The sequence below is a fragment of the Pocillopora damicornis genome, chromosome 9 (assembly GCF_964200805.1).
Source record: "Pocillopora damicornis chromosome 9, jaPocDami1.2, whole genome shotgun sequence".
Taxonomy (NCBI): domain Eukaryota; kingdom Metazoa; phylum Cnidaria; class Anthozoa; order Scleractinia; family Pocilloporidae; genus Pocillopora; species Pocillopora damicornis.
In genome coordinates, this window is record NC_142678.1 from 12,070,783 (window position 1) to 12,093,638 (window position 22,856).

General features: G+C 37.5%; 3 protein-coding genes and 1 long non-coding RNA gene across 8 annotated transcripts in view; 2 read left to right on the forward strand and 2 right to left on the reverse strand.

Moving 5' to 3' along the window:
- The window catches only part of LOC113676548 (trypsin-3), a 30,071-nt gene that overhangs the window by 4,310 nt on the left and 2,905 nt on the right, over positions 1 to 22,856 (reverse strand). The window lies entirely within an intron of this gene.
- Positions 4,380 to 6,728, forward strand: LOC113676539 (barH-like 1 homeobox protein). The gene is made up of 2 exons (XM_027193207.2): positions 4,380 to 4,791; positions 5,634 to 6,728. The coding sequence occupies exons 1-2, from the start codon at positions 4,584 to 4,586 to the stop codon at positions 6,068 to 6,070; spliced, it is 645 nt and encodes a 214-aa protein (XP_027049008.2). The 5' UTR covers positions 4,380 to 4,583; the 3' UTR covers positions 6,071 to 6,728.
- LOC149040127 (uncharacterized) lies at positions 7,331 to 12,142 on the forward strand. 5 transcript variants are annotated; one of them, XR_016179572.1, is made up of 5 exons: positions 7,331 to 7,573; positions 7,658 to 7,806; positions 8,043 to 8,073; positions 8,758 to 8,845; positions 9,070 to 12,142. It is a non-coding gene; the product is annotated as an uncharacterized LOC149040127 (long non-coding RNA). The 5 variants fall into 5 exon arrangements; XR_016179573.1 differs by having other exon boundaries at positions 7,331 to 7,806; positions 7,954 to 8,073; XR_016179571.1 differs by having other exon boundaries at positions 7,331 to 7,806.
- Positions 20,291 to 22,332, reverse strand: LOC113676560 (homeobox protein Dlx4a). Its single transcript, XM_027193229.2, has 2 exons — positions 21,847 to 22,332; positions 20,291 to 21,503 (listed from the first exon to the last, which is right to left on the reverse strand). The coding sequence occupies exons 1-2, from the start codon at positions 22,154 to 22,156 to the stop codon at positions 21,022 to 21,024; spliced, it is 792 nt and encodes a 263-aa protein (XP_027049030.1). The 5' UTR covers positions 22,157 to 22,332; the 3' UTR covers positions 20,291 to 21,021.

Genomic DNA, 22,856 nt, shown 5'->3' on the forward strand with positions numbered 1-22,856 from the left:
AGTGTAGTAATTGATGGCTAAAAAAAAACTGACACCTGAAGATCCATCCGAAGATTTGTAATGATCAGATGATGTTTAGAAGCAAAGCCGTGAGGTACGCATTGAGACGATGCGTCTCAAAGTTGTAATTAATACACTTTTAAGTTAATTTCCAAACATCCATTCTATCTAGAAATTTTTAAAAGTTCTTTCATTCTTGAAAACTGAAATGAAGTTGGGAACGCTTGAATCACGAAATTTTATGCCCCTGTTTCTATTTGCTCATTAAAATCGCGGAAATTAAGTACCCGTGATAAGGTACACATAAACGAGGAAATACGCCCTCGTAAACAAGTTTTAAAGAATCCATCCATTATTTTCCTTCTTTCCTGAGAAAGACAGATATGCTTAAAAAAAATTTGAGGACACTTTTAGCTATGTGGAACTCTTAATTATTTGATTCCGAAGGAGGGAACTTTTCCATATTGAACAGATGAACAATTTCAACTTAAAATAGATACCACCCCACAGAATTTCAACGAAAAAAAACCTCATTTTCATAATGTGAATTATATTCAACAAAGTTTGTTTGTCCCTCGCTCGAGATAGGCACTTGGTACTTAAATTTTTATTTATGGATTTCGGGTTGGCTTTCGTTCCTCTTATTGACATTCGGCTTCCTTCAAAGTCATATGGAAAAAGTTGTTTGATCAGGTTTAATACGAGGAACAAAGAGCAAACTCGCAAAGATTTGCCCCATCACCACTTGCAGCACATGGTGTTGCAATTGTGTAGCATTGTATTAGTGGTGACGCTCTTGCACATCAAAGAGGCAAAAGTTTGAGCCTTGAAAAATTCATAGTTTTTTTTTCGAGATTTGATTTCTGTAATTTCTTAAATTACAGTTGGCATTGAAAAGTTTAATTTTCTCCTTATCATCTACAGGTGGATTTTGGTGTGGGAGGCCTAGTACAAAGAGGTTCTCAATGGGGTTTGCCGTCAGCTGTAAAATGGCAAAAATGCTCAACGATTAGGCGTTAAAGCAGACAAAATTAACCTTTAGTCGAAAAAAAAACTGTTAACCGCAAAAAAATTTCTTATCTACGATCTGTAATTTTGAACGTGCCAAAATCTTAGACTGTTATATGTCTTATATTGTGGCTGATGCGGGAAAACAGACAATTACTCCATATCAGCTAAAAAGCAGCTCAGTCTGGAGTCACCCTCGATATTTCACTCTTATGGTAAAAGCGACCGAGTGACTGTCTTTAAGAGCACGGAAAATTAATCTTTAACTTTTCAAAACGATTGAACTAAATTTTTAAAATTTCTGTTAACTGTAACATAAAGAAAGTAAGCGTTAGCCGTTAAAGCCATCCCCCACTAGAACCCTCTATAATTGCCACTCGTGTTGTTCTTTTTTCGAAAATGCCTCATAGTTTTCTATTTCTAACATCGTCACGAGGAATATTCTGTGTTTTCATTAAAGAGGCGCAGGAGTTTGTTTTTCATAGCACCGTAATGAATGATACCTGATCAAAAAGGCGCCATCGTTTGTGAGAAGTAGATAATCTAACGCACGCGAACGTAACTAAGACGACTTAGATCTGTCTATGAAAAGGAAAAGCATCGAATATTAACAAACGAGGAATGAGAAATGTAGTTATATATTTATTTTGCGCTGGTTTTCAAAATAATTTTTGTATTGATGTAAACCTCCTTTGTCTCAACCTGAGAATTAGATTGGCCCTGAGTAGACACAGGTTTTGGAACGACAAACTTCGACCAGAGTAGGACAATGAGTTAAAAATGTTACACTCGTCACAAATAAGACTTCTATATTTTGAGCAGAAATTTTCAATAACGAAACGGCGAGTGCACGAGAATCTTAGTTATTTTGATTCATAGGAGGATATTTTTGAAAAATCGCTTTGAGACTATCATATCAATTTGTTATCAGTTTCATCGTTTTTCAAACCGGAAAGGACTTACATGGTTACCAACGAAACCCTACAATAACCGTGTAAACTTTGTTGGTCATGAAACGTACAGTGGAGCTCCACGAGTCAGATTTTTATTGTATTGCGCTAAATCTTCAAAGAAAGATATATCTGAATAGAAAGAACAATAGTTAGCCAAATAGACAGGTAGATTGATAAAAATAAATAGATATATAAACAGCTAAAACAAGAATAAATGAAATTTAAATATAGTAAGAATGAGAAAAAAAAAATGAAAAAGTAAAATAATAGTATTCCGAGATTTGATTTGATTTCTAGACACCCGAAGTTGATCTCTGGCTTTGCCTATCCACCGATCATTTCTTGCTATACCTCACATCATATTCAAAGCAGTGGTGAATTTGAAAGGCTCTTGGCCCCCAATTCTTAAATTAAACAGCCGACTTCGTTCATTTGTTTCCAGTTTTGATAGCTTTTCATTGGCTTAAGAACGCGTGCATGACGCGCACGCTTCCTGAAATTGTTCTTGCCATGGCAGCCGACTGATGTTAGTGATGGATAAATAATGAAACTTTTCCCAATTATAAACTGCCATCTTAACACCTGGTTGTCGTGGTATTTTCCTATGATTTATGGGTCTTCAAGCTGACGGTAACGAGAAGCAGTGAATATGAGCACGTTTGCTCTATAGTGCCATTTCGTCGGCTGCTGAGCAAGAGAGAGTCTTCATGCTGTGTACCATAACGGCTGCTTATCTTGCGTCTGACGGGCACTATTCATTCTCAATGCTTGCCTAACAGTATGATCTCTCTGTGGTTGAGCCGTTAATCGGTCGATGAGTCAAAACAGGCAAAGATGAATCGCTAATGAAACGGTCGATTAACTGTACGAAACGAGCAGAGTGAAGTTCTTTTCCATTACAAAAAGAATGTCAGAAAAAAGATATCCACAGGCTCCGTTTTATTTATTTTTTTTTTTTTCGGTGTCAGAAAGAGCTGAATATCACCCGGAATAAAGAATTATTTTTGTCAGCCAATACCATTTTTGGAGCCGAAGTCATCTAAGTCGGGTAAAGAATGTAATGTATTGTCAGCCCACGTTCCCTGCTGCCTCTTTGTTATGGTTTCATTCAACCAAAAGGACCTTTATGGAAAAGGGCAGGTGTATGACAGAGCACAAAAGAGGTCTGTCTAAAGTTCCTTTTCAGGGGACCTTAACTTGCCTCAGACACTACTTTGCAAAACACGAATGACGTTTCCCTTTAGTCCATGATTTCAGAGCTGTTTCAGAAGCGCAACTGATCAACCGCTAGACTAGAGTGACAGTGTGGTGACGGATCTCAGTGGAAATACGAAAATATTATGATATTATTTCCGATGTCCACAAGTGCTTCAACCCTCAGTTTTAGTACTATCAAAGCGAAATGATGTACGTTTTGATCAAATCCAATATTTTCATCTCTGAACTGTTTCACAAGGTTAAAATTGCACACCATACGGATGTCTTACTCACGGAAAATCAAAAACATTTATACGTAAATATTAAGTTTAACACATCCATAAAAATTTCTAAACATCAATCTAGAAATGATCCCTTCTCTTTACATGATAGATCGCTGATGGGTTCGCAGAATTCGCAGCAGCGAGATAAAACGTTCTCTGGTGCAGAAAAAGAAAAAATGGAAAATTTACCATTCCCTTATGATTGAAACCGAGATCCCTTCAAAACTGGAATTTCTGATGGGTGCTACAACGCCAATGGTCATCTGTCACGTTATTCTCAAATGCAAAATACAAAATCGCTTTGTCATTAACATCCGATTAACGAAAGCATAAACCCTTTCTGATCCAATAACGTTAAGCATCCAGGCAGTTTCACTTTGACATGTGTTATTCGCCAAACTACAGACTAATTACATGCCGGTGTCTAATAAACTGATCTAAAATAACCATCTCTGTTTAAAACTGGCTCCCTGCTGGGAATTATATTGCGCAAGTGGACAGGGCACCCTTTGGCATTTTCTCTTCTTTTGTGCATTGAAAAATTACCTCGGGCGAGGTTTGACGAAATGCTGGCCAAGGAAGTCTCGTTCTTTAAAATTTGTCTTTCAATAATGATTTATTTATATCTAGAACTAAGTGCAAAGTTCCTTTATTCGAATACCATTATTCTTTAATTGGAGTTTATGCTAAGGTGATGTTTAAAATAACACCGGGTTGTTTGAGTTCAAGCGTTCTCCAAAGAGGCTTTCTTGGAGTTTGACTCAACGCAAATTTAAACTCGAATCCCTTATGTATTGCCCTTGTTTGAAGTATTTGTAAATAATCAGTCGGTTTACCGAGAGAGGGACATCACCAAGGCCCAGTTGCTTTCCACTGTTCTTAAATGAGGAACAAACAAACAATGCGTGAATTAAACACCCTCTTTGCGCCTTTCTTTATTTCAATATTTAAACAATCATGCGATTTGTCATTGGTCGGTGGGCTAAGTCTGGCACGAGCAGCATACTGAACGTTATTATCAACTAGAGAGGGAAACAAGTTATGTTATCTCCCTATTCCACATTCGGAGCGAAAGGAGCATCTTGTTAAGAGACCTCTGAGTGATCATCTCGTTTTAAATACCTTGACCATCGTTACAAACATGGAGAAGGACTCCAGTTCTCGGTTGGCTAAATGTGGAAGCTTTTCCATTGCTGACATTCTAAACGTCAAAAGCCCGAGCGCATCGACTAATGATCTCTCATCTGAAGAGTCTTTGTCCAGAGAAGAGCCTAGGACACCAACAAAATTCAACAAGGAGCTTTCAAAGCCAACGAAGAAATCAGACGACAAAGTGCTCTCCCTTGAAGGTAAGGGCCAACTGAATCAAGAGGAACAACTACTTCAGATCAATAATTTTGAGGATACGATACAGCATGAAGATAAATAATTATGTATTTCATCCTTTGTTGATTTATAAACATTGAACCTTTTATAGGAACCTTCACGCTTTTGAATCTTCATGGACCCATGACGTTTGATAATCATCCTTTATTAAGAGGTCTCCATGTACTTCGTCTTCTTCATTATTATAACCGAAAAATTCGTAGCGGTGTTCACTGTGTTTTCCACTTAAGTCAGTATTCTACTTCAAATTTCCGAACCATTATCTATGGCTACCAAAATAAAGCGGTGGGAAACTTATTTCTTTTAAAAAGAACAGTTTTGTTGCGCACAGCACGCAGAGAGACGCTATCCGTAGAATGACACCACGTGTAGTTTCCTAACGGTGTCAAATAGGATGAATCAAGTCATGGTTCCCTCCCGAGCGAAACATAAAAGCAACTTTGAACCCTTTAAAGAATGTTTACTTGAATTTAATCGCAAATGAATGAGCTGTTATCTTGTTTATTCCAAATATTATGTTAACCGGAGAACCGTATATTAATTGAGTCTAACAGAGGACTCACTGAATCTAAACAGTAGTCTCTAGCAAGAATTTCCAACAACCCTTTTTCTAAAAAACTTGTCGATTCAAATATAGAGAAGTAATGAATATAATAGACAGGTTTGAGTGGGCATACTAGGGGGTTTACATTCAAATTTTCCATTTAGTAAGAAAGGGAGTTGGTAGGAAGCTTTTAATTATTGTGAAGAACCTAACTGCAAGTTTACAGATACTTATGCTTTTTATTTCATATTATCTTCGAAGGCGCACGTCAAAACCAAGGGCAACCTAGTGTAGAAACAAAGAAGAGGCCACGCACTGCCTTCACCACTGATCAGATAAAAGTCCTTGAGAGCGAGTTCCAGAAAGGCAAGTACCTCAGCGTTGTACGCAGAATGGAGCTTTCAAAGCTGCTGGAACTTTCAGAAACACAGATCAAAATATGGTTTCAAAATCGCCGTACTAAATGGAAGCGGAAGCTTGCCGCTGAGATGGATTACGCCATTGCTGCCCAGGGATACCTGTACCCTTCACACCCGGCGTGCCACGGGCCGAAATGCCACTTTGAAAGTAGTTCAACGCATTCCAGCCGCATGCAGCCATCATTCCTTTCAGTTTTCCATCCACCTATATTCACGAATTCATTGAAACAGTCAACAAGGGGCTATCCGCTTTCAAATTTCAGCTCAGCCTCACTTTAGAGACAGCTAATAATAATATTCAAGGCTGTGTCGATATTTTACAAACTCTCCTTAGCATTTCGTTTTAAAGCTGGTGTTTAAGATAAATGATAACGTTTCTGTACCTGCTGTAGAAATGCCAGATTATCAAAAACTTTGACAATAATACATTTTAAATTGGTATTAACTTCAGTTTCTCCAGGTGACGATTTCGGTCCAGGAGAATATATCACGAGCCAGCTTCTTTCAGTGGAATATCTTTACAAACAACAATCAAATTGAAACAACAAAAAGTGTTTTCAACAGTAAATCACGAAAACTGTAGATAAAGGTAAAGCGTTCGCATGTTGCATAAAAGATAAGGAACAGTTTGTAATCAAAGGGTCCTTTGTAATAATGGTGTCGTAAACTATTCAAGGAAACCGTATAACTGTCATTTTAAACTTTTCCACCGAATGTGATTTAGTTTATATTGTTCACATTCGCTTTATCCTACGATAAAGTAAACTAACGAACATTTACAAGAGCATGTTAAATTTACAGATAGTTATTAAACACGCATGGGATAAGTTAATTGAGCTTCAATGATTAGTGTGTGAGCTCGTTTTCGTTTTGTTAGATTTCATAATTAAAGCTTAACACAAGCCGACGATTTTTTAATTAAAAATGGGCAAAATAATTGTAGCTCATGGCAAACACACTTCAAATATTGAATTATCTCTCCCTTATGATCGCCGAATTATGAAAAAGCAAGTATGCGTGAAATTATCTAAGTGCCATTGGCGACAAATTAAATTGGGCTGTTTATGGGATCCCTTTCTTTGTTATGACAAAACATCGGTCCAACAAAGACGGCAATTCCAATTAAGCGCTGGGTAGAGCAGTGTTGTTTTAGATTCGGTTAAACGGCAACGAAAGAAATCGGGAAGGACAGTTTTTAGTTCTCAGGTTGTTTGTGCACCATCAAAAAAGTGCGTCTTTGCCAGGGACTATAAAGGCAACAATCTGATAATTCCAATTAATTGACTAAATAAGGAAGCTATCAAGAGCAATAAGCCACATTCGGAGAACCTGCGAGGTCTCTCTGAAATACAATAACGAATACAAATGTCCAACGATTAAATCTTTTTCCACATCATCGCCCTCTCACCAAGATTAGATCAATCTCTATACCAAAAGTAATATGTTTTCGGCAGTGAACTTTGATGTTCCGCAGGCTTGTTAAGTTTTGAAAAGCAAACAATCTCACCCATGCTGAATGGTTAACAGTGTGTGGTGCAATTAGAGGCGCTGAAAATTTGTCTTCAAAGGTTTCATTTATTAAGTGCTTCCTTTAAAAGCTGTTAAGAGATCACAAAATGAGTCACGGCTAAAAGTAAAAACATCCGTCGGGTTTAATTGCAACAAGATGTCGATAATCTGTAGGCAGACTTCAAAGTGTCGCTGTTAGGCTTGCATGCGATTCACAAACCACTTTTGGACCTATTTAAAATCCACTTATTTCACTCGACAGTTGAGTGTCAGGTGAATAATTATGAAAAACTGCGAAAATTTAGACTCATTTAACAGAACCAAACAGGGCCACTGAACTTGATTCTCCTTTGCCAGGGACTTCGTGGATTAACACCTACTTTAAAACATCACGACAATGCCTGTGAGAATAAATAGCATATTCTAAAAGTTTGAATGGACATACGCTGTACGATTACCGAGTTCTCACGGATGGTTGGTTTCAAGCAAATCACGCATCACGACAGGTGAGTTTCACATGCAAAGTCACAGAAATCAGTTCAAGCAGCATTCTGACATAAGATATGTCATGGATTCGTCCATTACAATAATCTTTTTTATGATTTTGGGGATGAAAAGGAGTCTTTCTCTTACGTTTGGTTCATTCTTTTTAGAGATCAGTAATGAATTAGTGATGATTCGGCTTCGCGGCGGCTCTTTAATTTTTTTCCTTCTTCAACATAAACCACTCTTCCTCAACAAGGGGGTCCTCTTCAGTGGAGGAGTTAGTGCAGGTTAGTCAATTTAGAATTTCCGGCCAGTGAAAGCCACACAAATTCAACTGCTGCCCCTAGGTAAAAAGAGCACCACCCAGCCACAAATACAGATGGTGGCTAAAAAAAAGCACGTTTCATAGAAAATGTGTACATGAACTCCCACCCTCTGTCCCCATGGCTACGGTTGCTATGGTTAATTCCAATTGCACGAGCTTAAGCCAATGGTGAGCGATCATCGGGGTGGGGGTGCCACGTGTTCAATTTAGAAAGGAGTAGTCAATTGGCTGCAGACTGATGCTCACAAGGGAATTTATCTGAAAATTGTTTACAATATGGTTAGAAAACTGGTGTTTCCAAATTCGGTGCCGGGCGTAAGCGTGTCGTATGCTATCCTCGTGCACAATCTTGAGGTGTGTAGGTAAAGACATTGAAGCGTGGCAAAGTTAATTTTTTTTTACTCAAAAATCGAATGGTTCATATCTGTACGTTCGACGAGAAATGAAGCACGTGGGAAGTTTTGTTTAAATAGGGCCACAAACAATGCCATCGATCAAATAATGAACTCGAATTGACTTTGGATTGGCTTTCAACTTGAAAATCGTTTCTGGAACCTGCGAGACACACAGCAGGAATAGGATGAATATCTCACAAGCCTCGTTTTTTCGTTACTAACATTGAATTTTGATTTGTTTTATGGCCCAGGCTGTTCACGCCTCGAACCAGGAATTGAAAGGGGAAAAACTCGGTCAAAAACGCATGGTACAAACGGCAATCCGTCGATTATTAAAAGGTATCGACTCGCTGATTTGGTGTTTATTCGAATACAGTTGTCATTAGGAAAGGTACTCATGCAAAAATTTGTCATTTCGTTTTCCTTACAGAGAGTGTGACATTTTGAGATCTTTGACAGTAACAAATCGATAGTAAGGTTAAAAATCTTTAATAAATAAACTCAAGAAAAGACGCCCATGTATTTGTTTAAAATGTTTATATTCCTCCCTTATTCATTATCAGATGAGATTTGACGTGGCTCTGAAACTAGATGGCTCCAAATGATCACCGCACCTCGGTTATGGAGCCTATCAGCTTATCGACGGCTACACTCTTTCCAGGATGCAGGCGAGTTGGTTGGCAATATGGACTACTACAGTCGTTTACTTGCAAACCTTCAGTTAAAGCTTGTCACTCGAGATGAAATTTGTATTTAAGGTGACTTATCTCTGTCGATGCATATAAATATATATAAATATATGAATATATGATATATACATACTGAGCGCATCATTTTTTAACTTTTCTGCCAAAAGTGGAAAAACAAGGAAATCAGCTTTTCTTTTGAATGGCCCTGAGGAAGTTGATTGTCTGAATTTTAGCACCTTGTGTCTGTAGTTTATGTACCAAATTTAGGAATAACAATCAGCATGAGTTTCTAAAACTAATGCGTAGGCTACAAAGACAAAAAAAAACGGAAGTAACTAAAGGATATAGGAATAGAAAGCTGAAAAAGCTGGGCAGCTGTTGACTAATGTTTTTGTCTAAAATTCTCTTTTCCGTCTTTATAAATTTCCGTTTCTTATTGTTTCATTTCCATTTATCAGATTATTGTAATGATAAATTATTTTAATGTTGAGACTTTTTTGGAGCTAGGGAGATGTTTGTGCTTTGAGGCCATGAAAAACATGATTATATTCTATTGTCTCAGGGCTAATGATGGCTTCAGTCTGCTCCCAATTATTCGAACAACTGACAACAATAACTCAAGTTTCACGTTAGCTCAAGTCTTTTTCTCTCAGGCCATTTTCTATAAATTTCTATCGACTTTTATCGCGGAAAACACAAACGGAGGCCTTTAAGAGAATCTCAAAGAGGTAATGACTCTTATGGCTAACAGATACGGTTTTGGTCAATTTACGGCTAATTGTTATTTAGAGTCCGTTGCGATTAGAAGACACATTTTTACAACTAACTTTTATTACGACTACATATTTTTCAGTTCTCGTGCTTTTCTTTTTTACAGCTTACGGTTAAACCCATTAAAGTGTAACCACAGATAAAAAATAGGAATTACGGATCCAGAGTTCCCAATAACAACTTTGGATCTTTACTAATAACTTTGAATCGATTGTTATAGGTTTGGATCCGAAGTAGGTTCCAATATCCGCTTTTTTCTTTCATTTATGGGGGGCACTTACAGGCCACCGAGCGAATCAGGTTTGTCTGTGAGTTGCAAATCAAAACGAACAGCATTGAACAGCACTCTTTTTTCCTTCATATTTCTTTTTAATATTGTTCTCTTTTTTTACATTACGCGCATGCACCAGTTTAGTTCAGCGCGTGATACAATTAACACTACAATATTGCTTTACTCTTTCCACCGTATAAGTGTTCCATTTCACCCAACAATATTGGTATCAAGTTTAACTGAAAGGAACACTTTGTTCTTGGTTCCAGTCTTTTCAATTTTCGAGATAAATCGAATGTTAATCAGTTTTCTGTAAAGATTTGAGTTACATTGAGACCACTGCGTGAAGTAATTTTCAAAAGAGTATCGAAAGTAATTCGTCTTGCATTGTTTTTACTTTACTTTGTTCCGTGATTGGTCCAGAAAACCCGCGCCGCTTGCAAACCAAACACAGTACTGTCAGTTCAAAACTTAAATCTTATGGTGATTTGTGGTCACTCGCTCGAGGCTGGACAGTTTCCCTGTTTTTATTTTGAGTTCTGATTGGCTCAATGTGACGCTTTCATTTGGTCTTATTGACTGTTGAAATTATTGCTACTTAGGTTTAGCGAGACTCAATCAAAAAACGCTTTAATGAGATTCCATTGGATTTTTGCTCAACGTTGACACGCGCCCCAGCGTATTGTTTTTCTAGAAAATTTTTACGTGTTCGCTTTTCTGTCATTAAAAGCCATCAAAAGGCGACGAGAAAGGCTCGGACTATAGTTTGCTGTTGTATATATTAAAGAAAATATCTTTGTTATTAAGCTCAGGCCCCACGAAGGGAGGCGCTCGCCAGTGATAATTTGGCTTTGCCTTTGATTTTCTTCAATTTTCTTCCGTGAAATCTCTCAAAATTTTCACAGTTTGTGAAAATTGTCCTGCCAATCATTTAAAAGCCGGAAAAAAAAATAGGAGTTATAAAGGCTGTTTTCTCGCTATTTGCAATTTTGTGTATTCTTCCTCTATCTCAAATTTGGTCTTATGAATTTTTTTTATAAACAGGCGTTAGGAAGGACACAAATATGCTTAACGGTCTAGCAAATCTAGAAAATTCCACCGAAGGAAACGCGAGAAATTCTATAGATCCCTATTTTCTTTGTCGCCAAACGTTATGTAATGGAATAGAAATTTGCCAAGATCGGTATATGAGCATGCGTAGACTTTCGAATCGCGGACCACGAGTATTCGTTTGCCATGTTTGTTTCGGACTTGCAAAATTCTTGGACATCTAACACAAGCAGTACTGGGCATCAGTGGCCCTTTATTCTATGGTTTCTCCGTAAAAAGTATATACCTTTAAGCGACTCATTTCGAGGAATCTTTGCAAGCATCATCGAAATACTGCACTATGGCAAATAAAATTCTCATAGAGCGTGTCATTCGCTTATTATGGTTGTAAAAATAAAAAAAATTATTCATATTTACCACGCTTACAAAGTAAACATTCCTTGAGGCCTTGTGAAAATGTTTGTATATCAACCACTAGAGTTCCTTGTAGATCTTTAGCTGCCGTCTGTTGGTGGAAATCAGAGCCACTTTTGAGACCTAAACTTCGCGATCGATCAAAACGATAATTTTTATTTTCTGATGACGCAAAAAAGCAAATATCCTGAACATCGTGGGTTACTTCCCGAGATGACCGTGGAGCCTGTTTTGTAGGTGGTTCTTTTTCCACACAGCCATCTTCGTAATGCAGTTTCGTTGACCAAATTTCGTAGCCTTCACTTAATGATTCCCTCGTTGTTTTCTTTAATTTTAAAGTCCTCTTGAAGCGACCGAACGCGCCACGGGTGTTGCGTTGGCCTTTTTCAGGCGTGAAAGGCCTATAAATACACTGGGTGTCGTTGCTGGAGTTCCCAGAGTCCATAATGTGGATACATTTTTTTTCACACCTCTTTTGATATGAATCGTGCGATCGTATAGAGCCGCCATATTTGTTTTGTTTAGCGACATTTTTAAAGCTCGCGCCATGTTCGGCTCCAGATCTCGCGCGGTCAAGAAACCCTATGAAGCCACCTTATAAAGAAGTACTTCATGGGTTGATTTTCGACTAGAAGCTGATCGTACAAAGACGAGGAGGGGCTGGCAATTTAGGCTGGCACTTTAAACTACAGCTTGCCGAAACTGATTACTTCATTTTATTTGGTAGGTTTTCATGTCAACTTTTAAAGAATTCATGATCGACTCGCCTGCTCTGCTGAAAATGTAAATAAAAAGTGCGTGAAACTGCTTAAGTTGCTTTAGAAACTCATAATTTTTTGCTGTAATTTTAAACAACATAAATGCTGACATGCAATTTCGAAGACATTTTATTATCAGTGACTGTGTAAACAATCCGAGCTTAAACATTACTATTAATTGTCATGTTAGAGATCATGATGCAATCTGACGAGGGAAGTATTGTTTTGTTTTGTTCTATTTTGTTTATTTTTTGTTGTTATTTTTGTTGTTGTTATTTCAATTCAATTTTAGACTCCACATTGTGGACTTATCTGTCTTCAAAACTCAATTGCACCTTTTGTGAATTGAATTTCATTTTGAATCTTGATTAAATTCGACATATTCGATAAATTTCAGCTTCTTGTTCTAATACAAGTTCTTCAGAGATAATAGCCTACACGTCACTTCTCCGTGAATGTCTCCAGAATTTACCATTCATTTTCCACCAAATTTTCAAAGGACATGACCAACTTGTGAATGAGTATCTATTGTCAATTTCATTGCCAGGCCGAACATGATCCCATACAATATATCGTGTAACAACCACGGGAAGGGAAGAGAGGGAGCGGCGTCCAACCTCTACCTTCCCTTGTACGTCCAAGCGTTAGCAAGCTCGAGGTATAATATACTGTCCGTTGAAGAGATAATCGTTTTATTCAGGCAATATCTGTTCATTTATTTTTTTGAAATCTTAATAAAGAATATTATCAGTATAGGTACAGTATGAAGTGCAGTAGGTGTTGTTTCAGAAATGACTTTATTTATAAGTATACTCATATGTTTATGCAAGGTTCGTGCTCTTTGCGAGGAACCTTCTTTTTTCTTTGTGAAATTTAATACCCTGTTTTAGGAGTAAGAATTGAAAACCATGCCCGCCATAGAACTGTTTGGGGCAAATGTAGAAGTGCCATTCTACTCCAGACCCCCCCCCCCCACCTCTCCCCCACTGGACGCTTGACCCAATGAATACGTTCATTATTCTACTTGAACACTGAGTCATGTCTTTCTACGTTCTCCATAAAGGTAAAATAGATATGAAGTAAAATTCAGAAATTCAGTTTACCCCCGACCCTTAACATGATAAGAAACGGGGCAGATTAATTGTTAGTAACTGCTCGCTTTTTAAATCATTTTACCATAACCTCTTCTTCTCTTTTTGTACCTCTTGGCGATCTGTTTGAATAATCAAGAGCTACTAAAATAGAAATCTTAATTTAATTAATGATTTCAAAGATTTCAAGTTCATAGATTTGTTCTCAAAATGGCGAAATCCATCTTCTAGTTTCTTAGAACTTTCGAAAGCAATTTTTAACGGTCAATTTGCTCTTTGAAATCCCAAAAGGCAACAAGCACTTAAATCTCTTATACGCTTTCTAACGGGAGATATAAAAATTATATCAATTGTTTCTTAAGCATTAATTTTCTTTAACACAAATGAAAAAGGATTATCTAGGCCGTGACTCTTTACGCAAGACAAGAAAAATTCAAGCATCAGAAGATCTTTCTAACTTTTGTTCGTATCTTCAAAAAATATCAAATCTTTCCATACCAAAGTCTTGAAAGTCGAGCATAGAAAATGCTAAATACGTTAAATATCTCTATGAGTAAATAGATAACTGTTTTCACCTCAAATCAGCCTGCAGGAAAGGCGAGTATACTTTTATAAAGCTCTCAGAATACCACCAGCGAAAATAAGAGTGAAATTATTTACACTCTTCGTTTTTCTTTTATCACCTATAATGTATTTTCTCTTAAATTATTCATTTATTTTCATTTGCGCATTTGTCTAGGAATTTTATTTATCGAATATTCCTGAAGGGACATAGAAGTTATCTCTTGGGAACATCACTGCCAAACAAACTTGTTACGTGTGAGCATACCATCGTTTATAGCTTGAAATCTTCCGAAGAAAAGGAAGAGAAAACTGTTGTTTGAGTAGAAAACTTTAAGCTTATGGAAAGATGAGACATGACTGACTTCAGCTGCGCTTCACGAATTAGCCTTTGAAATTTTGAAGCACAGAAACCTCAACTGATTAAAAGAAAAAGCTCTTTTGAGAGTTAGGAAAATGAGACTTAAAAAAGAAACGCTATGAGCTCTGAACCTTTCTCGTGTATAACCTGTTAAATGCAATTATTACAAATTTGGTCGGCTTCTTATGTGTCTCTTACCAAGTCCATGGCGATATAATTAGTTTTTTTCCCATGTTTGTTTGTATCCTAAGGACATTTTTGTGGCGTAAATCTAGCCATCAACTAATATGCCTCAAGAACCCCCCAAAACATCTAAGAAACCCGTCATGCACATTTACGGCTCATAGAACTTTAACGTAGAAGGCCCATTGTTTTAGATCCTCGACACAATATCGTTTTTGAGATTGTCTATTAAAATTGTCCACTCTTTCTCGGTTAATCGAAATTGTTCAATCTCTCTTCCTTACCCCTGCGGCTCTGTTATGATCGAATCAGAGTAACGTCTATCATAACGTACTCTATCTTGCACCCATATCTACAGAAATGGACTTTAATTTTTTACTAAGAAGGGACCGTTGCGTGCTGATGATTCTCAGCGGTTTGGTCGGCCTCGCCCAAAGTTTTTAATCAGTCTGGTATGTATAATAGCCTGAAGCAGGGCAATTCATTTGAATGCTAAAAGGAAATTGTCATGGAAAAGAAAACATTGCGGTTGAGCCGCAAATGAATGCACCTGGTTAAGTCTTAAGGGCACATTCTTCGTCAGCTTGACTATTGAATAGAAGGTGCAGAAATTAGCGCGAAATTACTTTTTGGAAAGTGATGTCGTAATTGATATTATTAAAAAATGAGCCCAAGCGGTAAAATCGACGCGATTTTTATCACCATTAGATAAAGCTCACTGTTCACATAGGTCAATGGATTGAGCTTGTTTTCTAGACATACACTTAAGCTTCTTGACTTGCCTTTGTTCTGACGGCTCCAACCAGTCCATTTTGCCCATGGCATGAATTTTATCAGATTACCTTTAAACTGTGTTAAGAAAACAATTATGAAAGGAACCCAAACCATACTAAAACCAAAACAAACTCTCTCTGGCGTTTCTCTTCTGTCAAGAGAGTTTTATTTTCATGTGTTAATCGTAAATAAAGAATTTTTGAAATTCAATTATGTATTTTGTTTGGGTTTCGTTTTATATTCGGTTTTTATCAACGCTTCACCTGTTGTTGTTTAGTGTGTTCACCTAGATGTTAGAAGCGCATGAAAGAAAAGCCACTGGGAGTTAATAAGCTTAATGGTGCGTGCCCAAACACCATTACAACTCGTTAGCACTTATGGTAGGGAAATAGCGCTTACAGTAGTAAAAAAAAAAAAATAAAAATAGCTCCTAATTTAAAGTATATCCTTAGGACTTTTCCCACTCCACTATATCTCTGGTAAACCACCTGCAAGTAGCGGTGTCCGCTGAATGAAGACACCCGTAACTTGTGAAATAAAATTCATGTTTTCTCATTCAGACAAGGATAGAATCTTCTATGTTGCTTTTGTACGGTTGCGAATGGGTCTTGGAATTTCATTCCAACTAGATCATGTTCATCATGCGCTGATTGTCATGTTCAACAGCGTTAATCGAATTTTAGCGTTATTTAAAACGAAATCGAGAAGCTTCATACAAAAGGTCCATACTATTAACTATTTTTCAAAGACCTCCAAATCTGAATATTTACAAAGACCTTTGTACTTAAAGGGTGTTTTAAGCCAAACTGCGCCAAAGCAAATATCACGCAAGGTGCCGCTTATGTTATTATTATCTCTCCAATGTTTTTATCGCTGAAAGCTGTGTTTCTATTAGTCTAATAAAATTGTAGTAATGTTTGCCAACATTTTCTTAAAAAAAAAAAGGAAATTTATAAATGCATTCAAATTAAGCAAATATGCAACAATGGATTCCTAACTTTTCGTTAGCACCATGGTTCACTAAGCATCCAAGTTAGGTGCATCATTAAAAATAAAGCGAAGTTTCTTGATCGGCCGTTCTCATGATCGGTTTTTTTCTATTTCTCAACACACAAAACAGAACAAAACTGCCGCCGTGCGCTATTGAACATAATGATACCGAGGTAAGGCATAAAACAATTCAGAGTTAAATTAGCTCAGCGAGAGATCCTAAAACTCGACAATTATCTCAATGGTTTTGTTGGCACAAAGCTATTACCCTGTAATTAGATTGAGTACGAGTTTACGGGACACTCTTAAAGAGTCTTTAGCCCTACAAATTAATCGTTTATGGCAGAAAGAGCCGGTATTTGAAGCAATTCGGTCTCTTTTAAGTCCCTAAAAGCTCTCGCGAGGAACAGTCTTTATTATTGTACGCACGCAATGAAGAAAGAATAAAAACAATGTGCACAGTCATTCTAGTAATATTGGCAAGCTCGTAAAAACGTAGAAACGACGGAACACGTTTTTATTTAAGCTGTGGTTAACGTCATTAATGCCTTACTTTTTTGTCTTAGAGGGCTGTGTTTGGTAGTACAATGTACAATGGAGTTTTGGGAGAGCTATTTACAAAAAGAATTAGCAACGATACAATGACTTTTCGACAAAACAAACTTTTGAGTTTGTGCAAACGGTCGAGGCTCTTTGTTTTGTAAATACACTTCGAAGCCCTCCATTAAGGGCCATTGTTCATTAGACTAATTATCTGTGACCCGTAACTCCTGTTAATCAACTCTATTAACAAAATCGCTAAATGAACCAAACTAGTTTTGTCATCGAAAGGCTATTTTGGAGATAAGATACATTTGTTAAACACACAGGAAATTGCTTAAACATCGGCAAAGTGGTTTCCAAAACGCCCAAATTTCCCTTAAAATGTTAAATGGGAGAAGTGAATGTTGCTCTTAATTAACTTCGTATATGTGTTGGAAACAAAGATTTCTGTCTTTTAAGAGCATAACACGCAGTCGCCAACTCCACCCAGGTATTATTCCATATTTGTCTGACGAAATTATCTTTAATTTTACCCTTGCCCAATTGAAACTATCAACGCGAATTAGCCCCGAATACCACTTTTGGCTAACAAAACGCCAACTCAATCGGTTCTTGCCACTTTGGAGCCATTAAAGGATATTTCAAATTATCTTTCTATCTGTATTCATGGCTAATTATATGCGAAAATTGCGTCTTGACGGCCATTTAGTAATTAGTCCATTAAGTCGACAGGCGGAACAAAGACAACATGTAGAGGGAATTAGCATTTGAACAAAACAGGCAGGCATGGCCTGTGGTCGTTTTTACATGAATACGATGGCAGCCCTTTCCCTCTGAAAGAGAGAGAGATATAATAAAAAACGTAGCTGATCCTTCTATAGAGAGAAAGCATTCATCTCGCAACAATGAAGAACGGCTGGTTTTGTTTTGTTTTTCTTTTTAGAGTCGAGTGCAAGGAAAAGATAAGGATAAGTTATGTGCCAATGGGTTTGAATAGAATTTTGAAGTGTCTTAAGAGTCGATATAGCCTAGAGATAAAAATATATATAACAAAGCTAAGCAAAGATTAAAAAAAAAATTGGCTGCAGGTGTTTTGGGGAGACATAGATTTCCAATGCTGAGTTCGTTTAAGGCTTTGTAGCTTTTCTCAAATTGTACCAAACGGAGACGACAAAAACTCAAATTATAAACCTGAGTGTCATTTTCCAAGACTAATTAACCGCAGTGGTGTATAGTTTGTTATATTGTGAGTCTATTATTCTTTCAGCTTTTTGACGCGCAGAGTTTACGCAAATCCTTTCTTTTGATGGCGAACAAAGCAAAACAGTCAGTAAGGAACTTTTCAGCGCCTTGCGTTGTATAAGTCAACCATGTTTTATTCAGTGTGAGGTGGTAAAAGTACTGATCCAGTTCAACACAAATCACTCTCGCTCTTAACGAGCAAAAGTGCTAAAGATCCTTTTTATTGTTTCTCAGTGTTAATATGAAGTTATCTCGATACGCTCGCCTTGATATTAACAACAATTTGCCTCAATTAAACCTCTTCTCGCCAAACAAGTATTCAACATGAAATTGTACTGAATGATATGGATCGCTGTGTCATCAATTTAATGCTGAGAAGATCCATCATATGCATTACGTGTAAACTCGAGAATTAATTATTAATACAAAATGAGGAAGCAACTCTTTCCCCTTTAAATTTATCCTATAGATCATATATAGAACTATATTCATACCACGAACTATTTCTTGTGCATTTGCACTGAAAATCACCAATTGGCGTTGCGTGAGTCTTGCCCTCTCTCTTTCTGTCTCCGTCTCTCTGTTTCTTCCTTTTAGATAACAAAGGTTAGGCTATTTTAATGAAAACTTCTTTGAGTAATCTCTTTACCAGTCAATTATAGACATTCTTGATGTACACACTCGAGCGACTCTTAATCATTTGGTATAGCCGTGAAATATATATATATTGCAATGGCGTCGCTGTATTTAACAGGAATTTTTAATTTGAAATTGATGGAACTAAGTAAACAGCTGTGATAAAAATACCTCCCAGCAGATGAGAAGAATACTAACCTCGTAGATCTAGCCGGTATTATATTGTAGTAATGATATCATTCTCGTATTTTTGATCGGGGGAATTTTGAGTCTGAACTCCAACCTTCAATTTACGCTGACATTTCGGTAGAGGGAAATAAAACCAGCTCGTCTACTTCCTCTGTGTATTTGCATATCTAATAGCGTTTACCCTCAAGTTCACTAGTAAACATTTCCTTAATTTACTTCCTGTTAAGATGAAAATAAATTCCATTTTCACCTAATTTAACAAGCCTTTGCTGTCTTATTCTTAAGAAGTGCAGTAAGCGACAAGATTTGTCCTCAATGTTCTAGGCTTGATGGTAATACTGAAAGTTATTCTCTACCTGCAGATATTGTGTGTTCTTTCGTTCCTTTTTTTTTTTTCGACGGTATCCGAGGACAACTTCCTTTGTGCTGAAAAATCTAGAAATTATCAAGTCTTCACACGAGATGTATAAAAATAGTTTATAAAACTGCCGCAAGGTGGCGGTCAAGTGTTTGAATGACCTAACAGGTCCAAAGAGACTTTTAGCATCTTCTGCAAAGTTTGAGTATGAGGAATATCAAATATTTATAGCCGGAATTCGGAACTAGTAGAACCACCTCGAAACATTAGCTAGTTGGGTTCGCCCGAGAAATAGCGTTTGTCAAATGAAAAGTAATGGGGAGGTATTTTTTTTTTGTTCGAAATCATTCACATGTAGACAAGACACATATCCAACACAAGAAACAATAACACGACACAATAGACAGTCAGTGTGTATTCAGATTATGTTGGTTTTGATAATGGTTGTACAATCAAGTCTCTCAAACCGAAATATTGTTGAAGTTTTCTTCGTTAATCCATCAGAGCGATAACTGTGTTACTGAAAATTCTTGCGGTTGCAATGTGTGACGAACCGAGCGTTAGAATTGATATAACCATCGTTCTTATTTGAGCGCACCTCGGTGACCGATATTTTACTTCTGTTTGCTTGTCGTAAATCATCGAGATCCAATCCAAATAGCAAGACAATGAAGTCATTATTGTGTGATGACGATATGTTTGTATAATAATCGAGCACAGAACAATGAAAATATCTCTTTGAAGCCACTGACAGAAACAAGAAAAGTAAACACAAGGGCCATTTTTAGAGCCGTTTTTCTCGCACATGCTTGTCATTCAGAGGGCGTCATAGCCGTGTCGAAACGGACCAATCTGGTGACAAGAGTGCGAGCTACATGATAAATAACAGCACAAAGCCCCTTATAACTTGATAACGGGTCTTTTTATTCACTTAACAGATGGTGTGGTATCACTAAAATGTCATTGATACTCTTTTAAGAAATGAGAGCTTTAAAACGATCTCGTGGCGTTTCACGTTATACGTCAACGGCCGGTGGCACGCGTAGCATGCGGTTCTTTGAGGAATTGGCCCGTGGGTTGAAACGAAGTTGAAAGCGACGCGACTCAATTAAGCCAAGGGCATTTCTACAGTTTTAGTTTGAAAATTTTCCTCACTATATTGGAAAATAAATGTCAATAATATCAACTATCGCATTTAACGTGTTCTAAGAACTGTTTTCTTGTCCTACCTTTGGGAAAACAGCATTAAACATCACCTGTTATGCGGGCTAATTACCTATTGATGTTAAAAAGTCTTAATGCTTCAATCACGTTCGGTCTAAGCATATGTTACGTGAATAATCTCAAGAACTCGACTTCAGTGAAATAACTCCTTTTCAAGTTTACACTATGCCTGCTTAACGTATCGCACGAATAAATTATATTTACAGAATTAAAACCTCTTTAATGTTAACACGATTAAAATTTCATAGATTGGACCTTTCCTTGTAACATCAGAGGACTTGCAAGTACACACGTTGCTGATTTTTTGGCAATCCTTATCCTTGAGTTAAAGCAAGGCTCGGTACATTATCTACGCTTTATACATATGATTATTTATCTTTACAGTTAGGTAATTCGTAAATATGAGTTAATCACATTCTTTGGCATCGGTCTGCGGGGAAAGGAGACTTTAGTCCACTTGTAAGACACCATTGGCTCAAATTTGGTCCTAACTGTATCGTCTGTTTAGTGGTCGCTAAAGCGGCAAGGCTTGGACTCTCTGTGTCATGACTTCCAGATGTTGATACGTCTGTATTTGACCAAGTTCCTGAGCTGTTTGATGGGCTTGCCGTGCTCTCTGATTTACTAGTCTCTTCACCTGGGCTGTCTTCGTTCACTCTGGCGCTGTGCTTCTTAAACTTAGATCTTCTGTTCTGAAACCAAATTTTCACTTGGGTCTGCGTTAGGCCGAGGCAGGCAGCCAAATCAGCGCGTTCAGGTAGAGCTAAATATTGTGTCTTGTTAAATCGCTTGGTGAGCTCCCGAAGTTGAAAGCTGGAGTAGATGGTTCGCGGCTTTCGAATCTTTTTTCCTTTGCCGTTTAGCCTGGGTTCATCACATGTTCCTTTCAAATCTGCGATGGTAATGTGTTAAAGTATGTTAAAACTCTCTTAAGAATTACAAAAATAACGGCTTCAAATGATGGATAAATTGTATCATTTTGCCTTTATACTTATCAAGCAAAGGGCTAGGAAAAAATTTTACCAGTCAATTTTCGACTAATTTTGTTCCATTTGACAATACAGTTTAACACTTCGAACTTATATTATAAGAATTTTGCGACTCCTTTAACTTCACTAATTTTTATTAACTTGGGCAACCACAAGCGGATTGTGCGCTAAATCACTTCCGAATCTTCTTTGAGTAACTCATGCCTATCACTAGTAAACAACGTAAATATTCCATAGTCTACGTACCATCGTGAGGAGAATCGTGAGGGGATCCAAAGCCTTGCATAGAAGGCGATAAGTATGGATGATGCGACAGCGGATGATGGTTCAAAACCGGCGGCATTGGAAAGGAGCTTCTGGCATTGCAGGCTAAGGAGTACTCTTGGTTCGCTGGAGGGTGATGGTAGTAGCGCATCGCAGTATACGGGTTATAATTCGGCGGCACTGGATTATAGCTGGAGTAGCTATGCGGCCCCGGTGTTGACGGCAACTCCATGAAGGCGGATTTGCAAGGCGCAGGAGGTTCAAAGTAGTCGGCTTGGAAGTTGAGGTTCATGTGGTAGCGATAACTGCAGAACGACTCAATTATAACAACTCGTGCTCGCAGATGTGACAAATTGATAACTCGCCGTGTTCGCAACCTCGATATGAGACCAAATGGCCACCTGACTGGCTGTTAAACAACAAACTTTGGGGGCACGCGTGCTGGTCTGGTTAATATGTATATATTGCGGAGAGGATTCTTGCAAGAATGGCTTATGCAAATCTAATTGGCTGTTATGATAATATGGTTCTAATTACATTGTATTTTATCTTCTAATAGCCTTCACGCACAACAAAAGCAGCTGCTGTTGTCAGTATGTCTTCATCATCACTGTCTAATTTCCCATTGTTGCCAAGGCTCAGTAAACACGGCGTAAGAGCTAAAATTGATCAGCATTTTTTTTTGCGATTAAAAACAGGAATTTCTTCAGAATTTTTACGCATGAGGAGAAAAATCCCTCATTTGTCCAAAAGAGAAGCAAAGCACCTGATGTATTTGAGCCTAAACGAGAAATGCATCCTTTTTTGGCTAGGGATCATTAGCACATGTTGTTTAATTGGAGCTAAGTGTCCTTTTCATTAAACGCCCATAGAAAAATTCGTACGTGGACTTTTCCGTGGGCCTTGCAGTTTTTTAAGAGCGGATGACGAAATTAGACCAGCTCGCCGAAATAACTTTTCTTTCCTATAAATGATGGGCGAAAGTAGTAATC

Coding starts and splice junctions, on each gene's coding strand:
- LOC113676539 (XM_027193207.2), top strand. CDS start 4,584: ATGGAGAAGGACTCCAGTTCTCGGTTGGCTAAATGTGGAAGCTTTTCC. Junction 4,792..5,633: donor CAAAGTGCTCTCCCTTGAAG/GTAAGGGCCAAC, acceptor TTATCTTCGAAG/GCGCACGTCAAAACCAAGGG.
- LOC113676560 (XM_027193229.2), bottom strand. CDS start 22,156: ATGAACCTCAACTTCCAAGCCGACTACTTTGAACCTCCTGCGCCTTGC. Junction 21,504..21,846: donor TCACGATTCTCCTCACGATG/GTACGTAGACTA, acceptor TTACCATCGCAG/ATTTGAAAGGAACATGTGAT.